This window comes from Pan paniscus, chromosome 20, assembly GCF_029289425.2.
Source record: "Pan paniscus chromosome 20, NHGRI_mPanPan1-v2.0_pri, whole genome shotgun sequence".
Lineage (NCBI taxonomy): Eukaryota > Metazoa > Chordata > Mammalia > Primates > Hominidae > Pan > Pan paniscus.
In genome coordinates, this window is record NC_073269.2 from 11,565,057 (window position 1) to 11,581,929 (window position 16,873).

A 16,873-nucleotide genomic window follows, 5' to 3' on the forward strand; every position below is an offset into this window, starting at 1 on the left:
TCCCATCTACTTAGGAGGCTGAAGTGGGAGGATCACTTGAGCCCAGGAGATCAAGGCTGTAGTGAGTTGTGATTGAGCTACTGCACTCCAGCCTAGGTGACAGAGCAAGACCCTGTCTCAAAAACAAAAGCTGTAGGCTGGGCACAGTGGCTTACACCTGTAATCCCAGCACTTCAGGAGGCTGAAGCGCATGGATTACTTGAGGTCAGGAGTTTGAGACCAGCCTGGCCAACATGGTGAAACCTCCTCTCTATTGAAAATACAAAAAAATTAGCCAGGCATGGTGGCGTACGCCTGTAGTCTCAGCTACTCGGGAGGCTGATGCAGGAGAATTGCTTGAACCCAGAGGTGGAGGTTGCGGTGAGACAAGATTGCGCCACTGCACTCCAGCCTGGGTGAGAGAGAGACTGTCGCAAAAGAACAAACAGGCGGTGGCTCAAGCTTGTAATCCCAGCACTTTGGGAGGCCGAGGCAGGCAGATCACCTGAGATCAGGAATTCAAGACCAGCCAGGCAAACATGGTGAAACACCATCTCCACAAAAATACAAAAATTAGCTAGGCCTGATGGTGGATGCCTGTAATCCCAGCTAGTTGGGAGGCTGAGGCGGGAGAATCGCTTGAACCTGGGAGGCGAGGGTTGCAGTGAGCCGAGATCGCGCCACTACACTCCAGCCTGGGCAACAGATCGATACTCCGTCTCAAACAAACCCCAAAAGCCGTATAAACGTCTACCCTCTTCCCTTGTACACAGCATTTATCTCAACATTGTACATGCGTGCCCACCAATTTCATGTTCTGAGGGGCACAGAACCTGCAGTCATAATAGCTCTTGTCAGAAACCAGCCAATGAACAGCAGGAGAATGAATAAATACTGGGGCATCTGCACCCATCGGATCTTCTCACAGCAATCAGAGCTCACAAATGACAACCGGCACAACCTTAAGCCTTGATCTCTCAAAGCTGAGGTTAATCCAAACCCAAGACAGTGCATACCATGTGGTTCCCTACACGTGAAACAAAAACCAGCCAAACTAATCCTAGGTGCTGTTACAACAGAGGGTGCCTTCGTGGGAGGCAGGATGAGGTGGCGGGAAAAGGCACCTGGGGATGAATCCGCTATTCTATTCATTGATTTCAGTGCTGGGCATGAGTGCGTTCAGTTTGTGAAAGTTCATGAAGATGTACGTGTCTGATTTTTTGCACTTTGCTCTATGTAAGTTCTATGCCAATAACAATTGAGGAAAAGAGACTGAGATATAAACTTCCACTTATGGCCAATCTGTAGCAAACTTCCATCCCATAAAAGCAACCTCAGGAATACCGCCTTGTATACTGGGAATTTGCCGAAAGAGTAGATTTCAGCTACTCTTTCTACACACACGTACACAAAGGTAATTACATCAGGAGACAGATATGTTCCTTTGCTTCATTGTAGTAATCTTTTCGCTACATATACGTGCATCAAAACATCATGTATGCCTTAAATACATACAATTAAAAACAACACAGGCCGGGCGTAGTGGCTCATGCCTGTAATCCCAGCACTTTGGGAGGCCAAGGCAGGTGGATAACGAGGTCAGGAGATCAAGACCATCCTGGGTAACACGGTGAAACCCTGTCTCTACTAAAAATACAAAAAATAGCGGGTATGGTGGTGGGCACCTGTAGTCCCAGCTACTTGGGAGGCGGAGGCAGGAGAATGGCATGAACCTGGGAGGTGGAGCTTGCAGTGAGCTGAGATAGCGCCCCTGCACTCCAGCCTGAGTGACAGAGCGAGACTCTGTCTCAAAACAAAACAATACAAAACAAAAAAACAAAAAAAAACCCCACACACCTGGGTGCAGTGGCTCGCGCCTCTAATCGCAGCACTTTGACAGGCCGAGAAAGGTGAATTGGTTGAGGCCAGGAGTTCGAGGCCAGCCTGGCCAACATGATGAAACCCTGTTTCTACTAAAAATGCAAAAATTAGCCAGGCATGGTGGTGGGCACCTGTAATCTCAGCTACTTGGGAGGCTGAGGTACATGAATCCCTTGAACCTGGGAGGTGGAGGTTGCAGTGATCTGAGATCACGCCACTGCACTCCAGCCGGGGCGAGAGTGAGAATTTGTCTCAAAACAAACAAACACCCAACACCTGATAGATAAACAGATAAAAAAATACAATTTCTGCAGCCTTGGTCTCTGCAGTGACTACTCAGTTTTTTCTTATGATTTTTCACAATCTTTTCCTTGCGTAAATCCTCCTGGTTTGATTTTTGGGGATGCAGAGAAATACTGGCTATTTTGCCAATTTGGACCTGGGACTAGGAAGTTTAAGACACAATTAGGGCCGGGTGCGGTGGCTCACGCCTGTAATCCCAGCACTTTGGGAGGCCAAAGCAGGAGGATCATGAAGTCAGGAGCTGAGACCGTCCTGGCTCACACTGTGAAACCCCGTCTCTACTAAAAAATACAAAAAAAATTAGCTGGGCGTGATGGTGGGGGCCTGTAGTTCCAGCTACTCGGGAGGCTGAGGCAGGAGAATGGCGTGAACCCAGGAGACAGAACTTGCAGTGAGCTGAGATCGCGCCACTGCACTCCAGCCTGGGCGACAGAGTGAGACTCCGTCTCAAATTAAAAAAAAAAAAAAAAAAAAGACACAATTAGCTTACAGATTTAATCATGTAGGGCAATTTCAAGGTACTGATGTCTCCCTCAGCACCTCAGCAAACTCCATTATACGGATGCAAATGATCCTGCCTGGGATCCAGACACCAGTCCTTTTAAATTTTACTGTGAAATTCAAATGAGCTGCAAAATCTGAGACCCCCTGAAATGACAGAAATGTCCTCTTCTTGACTTAGAAATGAAGGACTTAGAGTTCTTTTTTTTTTTTTTTTTTGAGTTAGAATCTGGCTCTGTCACCCAGGCTGGAGTGCAGTGGTGTGATCTCAGCTCACTGCAAATTCCGCCTCCCGGATTCAAGCAATTCTCCTGCCTCAGCCTCTCGAGTCACTGTTATTACAGGTGCCCACCACCAAGCCTAGCTAACTTTTGTATTTTTTTTTTTTTCGAAACAGAGTCTTGCTCTGTCGTGCAGGCTGGAGTGCACTGGTGCGATCTCGGCTCACTGCAACCTCTGCCCCCCCGGGTTCAAGCAATTATCCTGCCTCAGCCTCCTGAGTAGCTGGGATTACAGGCACCCGCCACCGCGCCCAGCGAATTTTTGTATTTTTAGTAGAGATGAGGTTTCACCATGTTGGCCAGGCTGGTCTTAAACTCCTGACCTCAAGTGATCCAACCACCACGGCCTCCTAAAGTGCTAGGATTACAGGCGTGAGCCACCACACCCGGCCTAATTTTTGTGTTTTTAGTAGAGATGGGGTTTCACCAAGTTGGCCAGGCTGGTCACAAACTCCTGACCTCAAACGATCTGTCCGCCTCGGCCTCCCAAAGTGCTGGGATAACAGGTGTAAACCACCCTGCCCTGGCAGGACTTGGAGTTCTTCAAAATAATAATAACAATAAATTCTGTTTGGGAGGCTGAGGTGGGCAGATCACTTGAGGTCAGGACAAGACCAGCCTGGCCAACATGATGAAACCCTGACTCTACCAAGAATACAAAAATTAGCTGGGCGTGGCTGGGCGCGGTGGCTCATGCCTGTAATCCCAGCACTTTGGGAGGCTGAGGCAGGTGGATCACCTGAGGTCGGGAGTTTGAGACCAGCCTGGCCGACATGGTGATACCTCGTCTCTACTAAAAAAAATACAAACAATAGCCGGATGTGGTGGCAGGCGCCTGTAATCCCAGCTACTTGGAACTTGGAAGGCTGAGGCAGGAGAATTGCTTGAACCTGGGAGGTGGAGGTTGCAGTGAGCCGAGATCATGTCATTGCACTCCAGCCTGGGCAACAGAGCAAGACTCCGTCTCAAAACAAACAAACAAACAAAAAAAACCCAATTAATTAAAATCATGGTAAACAGAAACTGAGATGTACAGTGACATGTAAAGGTCTCCTTCCTCATCCCATAAAACCCAATTTCTCACCACAAAACCATCCACTCCTTACACCTGTTGCCTTTCAAATACTTTTATTAAAGAACTGGTGGGGAAGGGAAAAGGGTGACAATTCAGAGTAGGAATGAGGATGGGCATTAAAAGAAAGGGACCGAAAGCCCGGGACTGCGCTTCATCTACATGTCAGCATTTCTGCCTGCCTGGCCAGCCTGTCTGCCTGCAAGGCCTTGGCCAGTCTCTCCCTGGCTTTCTTCACCCTCCTGGCCTGTCTCCGGATATCTGCAGGAGTCACCAATTGGCCAGAGAGGGGCGGTGGGAGCTGACAACCCATTCCTGGGGTTGGCCCCCCTGCCACAGCTGGAAACTGCCCAGGGGTGGGCTCAAGCGGGCTGTGGACACGCTCAGCACCAGCTCTGTCCAGAGATTCACTGGCCGTCCCCGCTGCAAGGATACTTAAGACGCTCTCCAAATGCAGTGGACTTGAACCTTCTCCTTGGCTGCTGCAGGGCTGCAGGGCCTGCAGTCTCCGGTAGGTGCAGAGTTGCTGCGGCTTCTCCAGGTGCTCATCCCCTTTTCTGCGTCTGACCTGGTTGTCAGGATGAGACCTGATCCTCGTCACCGGCCTCTGGAAGATGCAGCTGGTGAGTCTCATGGGGAGAGCAGACCTCGCAGCTCGTCTCCGATGGGCCTTGGCCATGTGGATTTCTCGTTTCTTCTGTAAAGCCCAGGGCATCATGTTTCTTTTGAGCTTCCCCTTTCAAAAGAAAAGAAAATGTGAAATTTCAACCAAATGGAGACAGGAGAAGATCAGCTGTCGGGGGCTTCTCTCAGCTCAGTGGAATCTTCCCACCAGCCTCTCTTTCTGGGGAAATGTGTCTCAAATGGCAGTGTACATCCTCAGGGTTTGCTAAAGTCAGATATGTGGACCTGAAGCCAAGTAAGTCTGGGGTGGACCCTAGAGTCTGCATTTCTCCGTGTGACCCTGATGCTGCTGGCAGGAGCTCCAGGTATTGACACTGGGTCCTGGGACCTCATCGGGCTGATGCGAGTCCAGGACTAAATGCTCAAGGTCATGACCCAGGGTCAGTTCCAGACCTTGTCCCTCCTCATCCTCCTCAGAGGTCACCCCTCTCTTCTCTTCCCTGCCACTGTCAGCTACACAGATGCTGGTGCCTCCTAACCCATCCCCAACAGGACACTGGGATCCCAGACTTCCCTGTTCACCAAGACCTCACGCTTCTCTGTATCTCTTTCTGCTGTGCTTCAGGACACAACATCATTTTCATAGCTCCTTGACTCTCTGGTTTCCAAAGAAATCGTGCACTCGCCACCTTAAATACTCACTGCCACACCCAGATCCCACCTTCACCTGAACACCTCCTGCTCATGAAGAAAAACCTCAGAAACACCATGTTTGCCTTCTGTTTCTAAGAAGCTCAATTAACTAGAGTTCTACCATGAGAGAATCTTTTGATGACATACTGAGAAAGATGATCAAGCGCCTCCTAAGATTTGACGTCCTTTCTTGCTCTAACTCAGTTGGAAGACTCTAGTCTCATAAAGCTGTTTCCCCCACAAACCTCATCAGTGCACTTTCCATTTTAAAGCCTTTGTTTCTGTCCTTCTCATTTCATTTTTTGTTGTCCTGGCATAAAGATTAATACTAGCCCTTACAGTACCCCTGGCATAAAGATTAATAATGACCCAAGATGTTCCCCTTTGGAGGGAAAATTATTTAGTCCCCTTAGTTACAGGGCACTTATGATGTGCCAAGCTGTGCAGTAGAACCCCTGATCCAGAAGTAAACTTCATAAATCACCACTCTGTTGATTTGCATCTTGGTGAGAAGGAAGACATAATAAACGCACTAAAAACAAATTTCTGGTGGAATATCAGATATAAGTAAGTTCCATGATGAAGAAGAAGGGAGTGACAGAGAGGGACGGAAGGAGGAGAAACAGAGAAACAGAAAAGAAATTCACTACAACGAATCGTGACAGTGAGTTTAGGGAATAAGCAACTCATCATGAAATTTTACCAGAGAACTAATTTTTTTTGTTTTTTGTTTTTTTAAAAAAACGGACCAAGCAATTTCTGGTTCAGGAGCTTTCCAGAGAGGGAGACAATTTGAAGACTGCAAGGCCAAATAATACTTCTTCCCTTTCCTAGTGATGTTGGATTTTTAAAAAAAAAAATCAAAACTATTATCCCCATAGATTTTCATAGGCAAAAATGAGAATACTTTGAACATTATTCAACAAATATTAACACCTGAGGTATAACTTTCCACAACATCCAGTTTTAAGAACAACCCACTGCTAACTGTAAAGCTGTCTTACAGAAAGAAAAAGGACACATATGGACATTCCTGTAATCATTAAAAATCCCGTACTCACCAGAACAGGTGGGCTCGGAAAAGAGGTGAACACAGGCTCTCCCATAGCCGTAGAGTTTCTCTTGCTGACCCCACTCTTGAGATGCAGACAACCCTTGGCTTGCCGGAAAATGCAGTGACTTCTGCATCTGGTTCCCCTTTTTATAGAGAAATCGAGTGATAATGCAATCAGTGGATAATCCACAGGGAACACCCTGTCTCCGCCCATTGGATTTGAGGCATTTCTAAATCTTTATACAGAAACCAATGTGGTGTTACCTACACAGAGTGTGAGTAGAGAAAGAATTTAATACGTGTGTGTGTGTGTGGCGGGGTGGTATTTACAGTTAATATCAGCATTTTAGATATGTTTCCCTTTTTCTCCCAGTTTTCCAAACATCTTTGAATACTTTCTATAGAAATAGGAATGGAACTGTCTATGTACATCAATGTTCACGTAATATTTGATTTAATAACAAAAACTAAAGACCATTTAAATGTTCTTTAAGAAAAGAAAGCCCAAAACTTTTATTCACAATCCTATAGAATATATCACACAGTTGTTGCAAAGAAATTACTACTTTGGCCGGGAGAGGTGGCTTACGCCTATAATCCCAGCACTTTGGGAGACCAAGGCAGGTAGATCACCTGAGGTCAAGAGTTCGAGACCAGCCTGGCCAACATGGTGAAACCCCATTTCTACTAAAAATACAAAACTTACCCTGGTGTGGTGGCATGCACCTGTAATCCCAGCTACTCGGGAGGCTGAGGCAGGATAATCGCTTGAACCTGGGAGGCAGAGGTTGCGGTGAGCGGAGATCGCACCACTGCAGCTCAGCATGGGCGACAGAGTGAGACTCCATCTCAAAAAAAAAAAAAAAAAAGTTCTATTTTGTGCATTTACATTTAATATAATTACCAGTAAATTTGAAATTGTTTCAATCATCTCATTTTTCCTAGGTTTTGACTTAACTGACTCACGTTCCGTTTGCCTTTACTTGACTGACTTTGAATCAAATATGTTTATTATTTTATTGTTATCTCCATGAACTTGCTAGTTACAGCCATACAGATCTGTGTAGTTATGCTAATAATTAAATCCTATACTCTGATACAATTAATTACTTTAACCCCTCCCACAAAATGCAAATACGTTAGAACACTTTTAATTCTCTTTTTAGCTGTTTCTGACTTTTGTATTACCATTCTCATGCATATTATTTCTACACATATTTTACTCTCCAGGAGACATTTCTAGTATTGCTTCATAAAGCAATATGCACTAATATTTACCTACAGATTATCTTGTGCATTCATCTTTATTCCTTTCTGCATTTCTAGCATTCAATCTGGGATTATTTCCCTGTGGACTTGAGAATTCATTCTAGTATTTTTTTTCTAATTCAATGCTGCTAACAACTAATTGTTTTCCTTTACACTTTTATTTAGGCATCTTTATTTGGGGGCAATATTGCTGTGAGGTACGGGTGTCTGGTTTGACAAATTTCTTTCAGCATATTAGAAATGGTGCCCCACTGATGTCTATCTCATTTTACCTGTGTTGAGATGTCAGCTGTCAGGCTTTTCCTTGCTTCTTTGGTTTCCACATTCTCTAAACTCTTTCTCGTTGTGGTTGGTTTGTAGGCCACAGTGTAGCTCATTATTGCTTCCTGTGTATTTCCTTTGCCTAGAGGGTGTGGAGTCAATTGCATCTGTGGGTTGATGTCTTTCATTGGTTTGGAAGGTGCATATGTCTCCTTCACTTCTGATATCCATTCTTGTCCAAGTTCTCTCTACTCTTCTTTTAATCACATCCCACTTGTCTCTGAATTTTCCAATGTTGTTCATGCTTTGGTGGGAATATTTGCTCTTGAACCTTGTTCCACTTTGCTAATCTACCTTTTTTCTAGGTTCAGTCTCATTTTAATGTTCCTTCCTTCCTTCCTTCCCTCCTTCCCTCCCTCCCTGCCTTCCTCCCTTCCTCCCTTCTGTCCTGTCTTCCTTCCTTCCTTCCTTTCTTTCTTTCTTTTCTCTCTTTTCTTTGGAGATGGGGTCTCACTCTGTCACCCAGGCTGGAGAGCAGTGGCATGATCTCAGCTCACTGCAACCTCTGCCTCCCGGGTTCAATGATTCTCCTGCTTCAGCCTCCCAAGTAGCTGGGACTATAGGCACATGCCACCACACCCAGCTTATTTTTGTATTTTTTGTGGAGACGGGGTTTCACCATGTTGGCCAGGGTGGTCTCGAACTACTGACCTCAAGTGATGCACCTGCCTTGGCCTCTCAAAGTGCTAGGATTACAGGCGTGAGCCACCGTGCCTGGCCTAATTTCTTATACTCTTAGTTTCAGTTCTAAGTATAAAACACAGTAAATAGCTTTAATTAAAAACTAGGTAGAAGAACAGCTTCACAGTCAATGAGGAGACAATCTTCCTTCTTGATACAATGAAACTCTAAATAGAAAGGAGCAAATTCAAATTTGAACCATATTAAGATACATTAAGAGCAACTATTCATTCAAATACATCAGTAAGAGAGAAAGCGTGGAAAACCGGAGTGGGGGAAGAGGTTTTGATTCTGTACCCCCAGGAAAGTACATCAAGCCAGAGTATATATAAAAAAAATTTTAATATTTAAAAAAAAAGAATAATGTCAAACAAACAGAAAAATAATGAAAACACACTTGAAACTGGGTGAAAAACTTGAATGGACCCTACACAAAAGAATATAAACAAGTGACCGTAAAAAATTATTATTATTATTATTATTATCATTAATTTTCAGGTGGAGTCTTGTTCTGTCACCCAGGCTGGAGTGCAGTGGCACGATCTTGGCTCAGCGCAACTCTGCCTTCTGGGTTCAAGCGATTCTCCTGCCTCAGCCTCCTGAGTAGGTGGGATTACAGGCTCCCACCACCACGTCCAGCTAATTTTTGTATTTTAAGTAGACACAGGGTTTTACCATGTTGCCTAGGCTGGTCTTGAACGCCTGACCTCAAGTGATCCACCCGCCTTGGCCTCCCAAATTGCTGAGATTACAGGCATGAGCTACCGCGCCCGGCCTAAATGACCAGCAAAATTTGAGCAAATGTTTAATCCTTTTAGCTTCAGGGAAATGCTAAAAAAATAAAAATTACAATAAGATACTATTATATAGATATCAACTTAGCTAAAGGGAAAAACACAGAAACACCAAGTGCTGACTAGATTATGGAGGGACCAGTCTTTCCTGTAAGGATAGTGGGAGTTTAAATTGGAATAACCACTTTGGAAAACTATATGCAAACATCTATTAAAGCTGTATAGGGCCAGGCATGGTGGTTTATGCCTGTAATCCCAGCATTTTGGGAAGCAGAGGTGGGAGGATCGCTTGAGCTCAGTAGTCTAGAACCAACTTGGACAACATAGGAAGACCTTATCTCTACAAAAAATGAAAAATAAGCATTGTGAGGCATGGCGATGCCTGCCTGTAGTCCCATCTACTTAGGAGGCTGAAGTGGGAGGACCACTTGAGCCCAGGAGATCAAGGCTGTAGTGAGTTGTGATTGAGCTACTGCACTCCAGCCTGGGTGACAGAGCAAGACCCTGTCTCAAAAACAAAAGCTGTAGGCTGGGCACAGTGGCTTACACCTGTAATCCCAGCACTTCAGGAGGCTGAAGCGCACGGATTACTTGAGGTCAGGAGTTTGAGACCAGCCTGGCCAACATGGTGAAACCTCCTCTCTATTGAAAATACAAAAGAATTAGCCAGGCATGGTGGCGTACGCCTGTAGTCTCAGCTACTCGGGAGGCTGATGCAGGAGAATTGCTTGAACCCAGAGGTGGAGGTTGCGGTGAGACAAGATTGCGCCAGTGCACTCCAGCCTGGGTGAGAGAGAGACTGTCTCAAAAGAACAAACAGGCGGTGGCTCAAGCTTGTAATCCCAGCACTTTGGGAGGCCGAGGCAGGCAGATCACCTGAGATCAGGAATTCAAGACCAGCCAGGCAAACATGGTGAAACACCATCTCCACAAAAATACAAAAATTAGCTAGGCCTGATGGTGGATGCCTGTAATCCCAGCTAGTTGGGAGGCTGAGGCGGGAGAATCGCTTGAACCTGGGAGGCGAGGGTTGCAGTGAGCCGAGATTGCGCCACTACACTCCAGCCTGGGCAACAGATCGATACTCCGTCTCAAACAAACCCCAAAAGCCGTATAAACGTCTACCCTCTTCCCTTGCACACAGCATTTATCTCAACATTGTACATGCGTGCCCACCAATTTCATGTTCTGAGGGGCACAGAACCTGCAGTCATAATAGCTCTTGTCAGAAACCAGCCAATGAACAGCAGGAGAATGAATAAATACTGGGGCATCTGCACCCATCGGATCTTCTCACAGCAATCAGAGCTCACAAATGACAACCGGCACAACCTTAAGCCTTGATCTCTCAAAGCTGAGGTTAATCCAAACCCAAGACAGTGCATACCATGTGGTTCCCTACACGTGAAACAAAAACCAGCCAAACTAATCCTAGGTGCTGTTACAACAGAGGGTGCCTTCGTGGGAGGCAGGATGAGGTGGCGGGAAAAGGCACCTGGGGATGAATCCGCTATTCTATTCATGGATTTCAGTGCTGGGCATGAGTGCGTTCAGTTTGTGAAAGTTCATGAAGATGTACGTGTCTGATTTTTTGCACTTTGCTCTATGTAAGTTCTATGCCAATAACAATTGAGGAAAAGAGACTGAGATATAAACTTCCACTTATGGCCAATCTGTAGCAAACTTCCATCCCATAAAAGCAACCTCAGGAATACCGCCTTGTATACTGGGAATTTGCCGAAAGAGTAGATTTCAGCTACTCTTTCTACACACACGTACACAAAGGTAATTACATCAGGAGACAGATATGTTCCTTTGCTTCATTGTAGTAATCATTTCGCTACATATACGTGCATCAAAACATCATGTATGCCTTAAATACATACAATTAAAAACAACACAGGCCGGGCGTAGTGGCTCATGCCTGTAATCCCAGCACTTTGGGAGGCCAAGGCAGGTGGATAACGAGGTCAGGAGATCAAGACCATCCTGGGTAACACGGTGAAACCTTGTCTCTACTAAAAATACAAAAAATAGCGGGTATGGTGGTGGGCACCTGTAGTCCCAGCTACTTGGGAGGCGGAGGCAGGAGAATGGCATGAACCTGGGAGGTGGAGCTTGCAGTGAGCTGAGATAGCGCCCCTGCACTCCAGCCTGAGTGACAGAGCGAGACTCTGTCTCAAAACAAAACAATACAAAACAAAAAAACAAAAAAAAACCCCACACACCTGGGTGCAGTGGCTCGCGCCTCTAATCGCAGCACTTTGACAGGCCGAGAAAGGTGAATTGGTTGAGGCCAGGAGTTCGAGGCCAGCCTGGCCAACATGATGAAACCCTGTTTCTACTAAAAATGCAAAAATTAGCCAGGCATGGTGGTGGGCACCTGTAATCTCAGCTACTTGGGAGGCTGAGGTACATGAATCCCTTGAACCTGGGAGGTGGAGGTTGCAGTGATCTGAGATCACGCCACTGCACTCCAGCCGGGGCGAGAGTGAGAATTTGTCTCAAAACAAACAAACACCCAACACCTGATAGATAAACAGATAAAAAAATACAATTTCTGCAGCCTTGGTCTCTGCAGTGACTACTCAGTTTTTTCTTATGATTTTTCACAATCTTTTCCTTGCGTAAATCCTCCTGGTTTGATTTTTGGGGATGCAGAGAAATACTGGCTATTTTGCCAATTTGGACCTGGGACTAGGAAGTTTAAGACACAATTAGGGCCGGGTGCGGTGGCTCACGCCTGTAATCCCAGCACTTTGGGAGGCCAAAGCAGGAGGATCATGAAGTCAGGAGCTGAGACCGTCCTGGCTCACACTGTGAAACCCCGTCTCTACTAAAAAATACAAAAAAAATTAGCTGGGCGTGATGGTGGGGGCCTGTAGTTCCAGCTACTCGGGAGGCTGAGGCAGGAGAATGGCGTGAACCCAGGAGACAGAACTTGCAGTGAGCTGAGATCGCGCCACTGCACTCCAGCCTGGGCGACAGAGTGAGACTCCGTCTCAAATTAAAAAAAAAAAAAAAAAAAGACACAATTAGCTTACAGATTTAATCATGTAGGGCAATTTCAAGGTACTGATGTCTCCCTCAGCACCTCAGCAAACTCCATTATACGGATGCAAATGATCCTGCCTGGGATCCAGACACCAGTCCTTTTAAATTTTACTGTGAAATTCAAATGAGCTGCAAAATCTGAGACCCCCTGAAATGACAGAAATGTCCTCTTCTTGACTTAGAAATGAAGGACTTAGAGTTCTTTTTTTTTTTTTTTTTTTGAGTTAGAATCTGGCTCTGTCACCCAGGCTGGAGTGCAGTGGTGTGATCTCAGCTCACTGCAAATTCCGCCTCCCGGATTCAAGCAATTCTCCTGCCTCAGCCTCTCGAGTCACTGTTATTACAGGTGCCCACCACCAAGCCTAGCTAACTTTTGTATTTTTTTTTTTTTCGAAACAGAGTCTTGCTCTGTCGTGCAGGCTGGAGTGCACTGGTGCGATCTCGGCTCACTGCAACCTCTGCCCCCCCGGGTTCAAGCAATTATCCTGCCTCAGCCTCCTGAGTAGCTGGGATTACAGGCACCCGCCACCGCGCCCAGCGAATTTTTGTATTTTTAGTAGAGATGAGGTTTCACCATGTTGGCCAGGCTGGTCTTAAACTCCTGACCTCAAGTGATCCAACCACCACGGCCTCCTAAAGTGCTAGGATTACAGGCGTGAGCCACCACACCCGGCCTAATTTTTGTGTTTTTAGTAGAGATGGGGTTTCACCAAGTTGGCCAGGCTGGTCACAAACTCCTGACCTCAAACGATCTGTCCGCCTCGGCCTCCCAAAGTGCTGGGATAACAGGTGTAAACCACCCTGCCCTGGCAGGACTTGGAGTTCTTCAAAATAATAATAACAATAAATTCTGTTTGGGAGGCTGAGGTGGGCAGATCACTTGAGGTCAGGACAAGACCAGCCTGGCCAACATGATGAAACCCTGACTCTACCAAGAATACAAAAATTAGCTGGGCGTGGCTGGGCGCGGTGGCTCATGCCTGTAATCCCAGCACTTTGGGAGGCTGAGGCAGGTGGATCACCTGAGGTCGGGAGTTTGAGACCAGCCTGGCCGACATGGTGATACCTCGTCTCTACTAAAAAAAATACAAACAATAGCCGGATGTGGTGGCAGGCGCCTGTAATCCCAGCTACTTGGAACTTGGAAGGCTGAGGCAGGAGAATTGCTTGAACCTGGGAGGTGGAGGTTGCAGTGAGCCGAGATCATGTCATTGCACTCCAGCCTGGGCAACAGAGCAAGACTCCGTCTCAAAACAAACAAACAAACAAAAAAAACCCAATTAATTAAAATCATGGTAAACAGAAACTGAGATGTACAGTGACATGTAAAGGTCTCCTTCCTCATCCCATAAAACCCAATTTCTCACCACAAAACCATCCACTCCTTACACCTGTTGCCTTTCAAATACTTTTATTAAAGAACTGGTGGGGAAGGGAAAAGGGTGACAATTCAGAGTAGGAATGAGGATGGGCATTAAAAGAAAGGGACCGAAAGCCCGGGACTGCGCTTCATCTACATGTCAGCATTTCTGCCTGCCTGGCCAGCCTGTCTGCCTGCAAGGCCTTGGCCAGTCTCTCCCTGGCTTTCTTCACCCTCCTGGCCTGTCTCCGGATATCTGCAGGAGTCACCAATTGGCCAGAGAGGGGCGGTGGGAGCTGACAACCCATTCCTGGGGTTGGCCCCCCTGCCACAGCTGGAAACTGCCCAGGGGTGGGCTCAAGCGGGCTGTGGACACGCTCAGCACCAGCTCTGTCCAGAGATTCACTGGCCGTCCCCGCTGCAAGGATACTTAAGACGCTCTCCAAATGCAGTGGACTTGAACCTTCTCCTTGGCTGCTGCAGGGCTGCAGGGCCTGCAGTCTCCGGTAGGCGCAGAGTTGCTGCGGCTTCTCCAGGTGCTCATCCCCTTTTCTGCGTCTGACCTGGTTGTCAGGATGAGACCTGATCCTCGTCACCGGCCTCTGGAAGATGCAGCTGGTGAGTCTCATGGGGAGAGCAGACCTCGCAGCTCGTCTCCGATGGGCCTTGGCCATGTGGATTTCTCGTTTCTTCTGTAAAGCCCAGGGCATCATGTTTCTTTTGAGCTTCCCCTTTCAAAAGAAAAGAAAATGTGAAATTTCAACCAAATGGAGACAGGAGAAGATCAGCTGTGGGGGGCTTCTCTCAGCTCAGTGGAATCTTCCCACCAGCCTCTCTTTCTGGGGAAATGTGTCTCAGATGGCAGTGTACATCCTCAGGGTTTGCTAAAGTCAGATATGTGGACCTGAAGCCAAGTAAGTCTGGGGTGGACCCTAGAGTCTGCATTTCTCCGTGTGACCCTGATGCTGCTGGCAGGAGCTCCAGGTATTGACACTGGGTCCTGGGACCTCATCGGGCTGATGCGAGTCCAGGACTAAATGCTCAAGGTCATGACCCAGGGTCAGTTCCAGACCTTGTCCCTCCTCATCCTCCTCAGAGGACACCCCTCTCTTCTCTTCCCTGCCACTGTCAGCTACACAGATGCTGGTGCCTCCTAACCCATCCCCAACAGGACACCGGGATCCCAGACTTCCCTGTTCACCAAGACCTCACGCTTCTCTGTATCTCTTTCTGCTGTGCTTCAGGACACAACATCATTTTCATAGCTCCTGGACTCTCTGGTTTCCAAAGAAATCGTGCACTCGCCACCTTAAATACTCACTGCCACACCCAGATCCCACCTTCACCTGAACACCTCCTGCTCATGAAGAAAAACCTCAGAAACACCATGTTTGCCTTCTGTTTCTAATAAGCTCAATTAACTAGAGTTCTACCATGAGAGAATCTTTTGATGACATACTGAGAAAGATGATCAAGCGCCTCCTAAGATTTGACGTCCTTTCTTGCTCTAACTCAATTGGAAGACTCTAGTCTCATAAAGTTGTTTCCCCCACAAACCTCATCAGTGCACTTTCCATTTTAAAGCCTTCGTTTCTGTCCTTCTCATTTCATTTTTTGTTGTCCTGGCATAAAGATTAATACTACCCCTTACAGTACCCCTGGCATAAAGATTAATACTGACCCAAGATGTTCCCCTTTGGAGGGAAAATTACTTAGTCCCCTTAGTTACAGGGCACTTATGATGTGCCAAGCTGTGCAGTAGAACCCCTGATCCAGAAGTAAACTTCATAAATCACCACTCTGTTGATTTTCATCTTGGTGAGAAGGAAGACATAATAAACGCACTAAAAACAAATTTCTGGTGGAATATCAGATATAAGTAAGTTCCATGATGAAGAAGAAGGGAGTGACAGAGAGGGACGGAAGGAGGAGAAACAGAGAAACAGAAAAGAAATTCACTACAATGAATCGTGACAGTGAGTTTAGGGAATAAGCAACTCATCATGAAATTTTACCAGAGAACTAATTTTTTTTGTTTTTTGTTTTTTTAAAAAAACGGACCAAGCAATTTCTGGTTCAGGAGCTTTCCAGAGAGGGAGATAATTTGAAGACTGCAAGGCCAAATAATACTTCTTCCCTTTCCTAGTGATGTTGGATTTTTAAAAAAAAAATCAAAACTATTATCCCCATACAGTTTCATAGGCAAAAATGAGAATACTATGAACATTATTCAACAAATATTAACACCCGAGGTATAACTTTCCACAACATCCAGTTTTAAGAACAACCCACTGCTAACTGTAAAGCTGTCTTACAGAAAGAAAAAGGACACATATGGACATTCCTGTAATCAATAAAAATCCCGTACTCACCAGAACAGGTGGGCTCGGGAAAGAGGTGAACGCAGGCACTCCCATAGCCGTAGAGTTTCTCTTGCTGACCCCACTCTTGAGATGCAGACAACCCTTGGCTTGCCGGAAAATGCAGTGACTTCTGCATCTGGTTCCCCTTTTTATAGAGAAAGCGAGTGATAATGCAATCAGTGGATAATCCACAGGGAACACCCTGTCTCCGCCCATTGGATTTGAGGCATTTCTAAATCTGTATACAGAAACCAATGTGGTGTTACCTACACAGAGTGTGAGTAGAGAAAGAATTTAATACGTGTGTGTGTGTGTGTGGCGGGGTGGTATTTACAGTTAATATCAGCATTTTAGATATGTTTCCCTTTTTCTCCCAGTTTTCCAAACATCTTTGAATACTTTCTATAGAAATAGGAATGGAATTGTCTATGTACATCAATGTTCACGTAATATTTGATTTAATAACAAAAACTAAAGACCATTTCAATGTTCTTTAAGAAAAGAAAGCCCAAAACTTTTATTCACAATCCTATAGAATATATCACACAGTTGTTGCAAAGAAATTACTACTTTGGCCGGGAGAGGTGGCTTACGCCTATAATCCCAGCACTTTGGGAGACCAAGGCAGGTAGATCACCTGAGG

The 16,873-nt window shown here is 46.0% G+C and overlaps 2 protein-coding genes across 2 annotated transcripts; both read right to left on the reverse strand.

Annotated features, from left to right (window-relative positions):
- Positions 1–1,457: 1,457 nt before the first annotated feature.
- On the reverse strand, positions 1,458–4,746 carry LOC129394668 (putative methyl-CpG-binding domain protein 3-like 3). Its single transcript, XM_055102948.2, has one exon. The coding sequence runs from the start codon at positions 4,733–4,735 to the stop codon at positions 4,172–4,174; it is 564 nt and encodes a 187-aa protein (XP_054958923.2). The 5' UTR covers positions 4,736–4,746; the 3' UTR covers positions 1,458–4,171.
- Positions 4,747–10,581: 5,835 nt separating this feature from the next.
- LOC134729662 (putative methyl-CpG-binding domain protein 3-like 3) lies at positions 10,582–14,967 on the reverse strand. The gene has a single exon (XM_063600769.1). It carries the CDS (start codon positions 14,578–14,580, stop codon positions 14,017–14,019), a length of 564 nt encoding a protein of 187 aa, XP_063456839.1. The 5' UTR covers positions 14,581–14,967; the 3' UTR covers positions 10,582–14,016.
- Positions 14,968–16,873: the final 1,906 nt, after the last annotated feature.

Bases quoted from the DNA above. Each gene is read 5' to 3' on its own strand.
- LOC134729662 (XM_063600769.1), bottom strand. From the start codon at position 14,580: ATGATGCCCTGGGCTTTACAGAAGAAACGAGAAATCCACATGGCCAAG.
- LOC129394668 (XM_055102948.2), bottom strand. From the start codon at position 4,735: ATGATGCCCTGGGCTTTACAGAAGAAACGAGAAATCCACATGGCCAAG.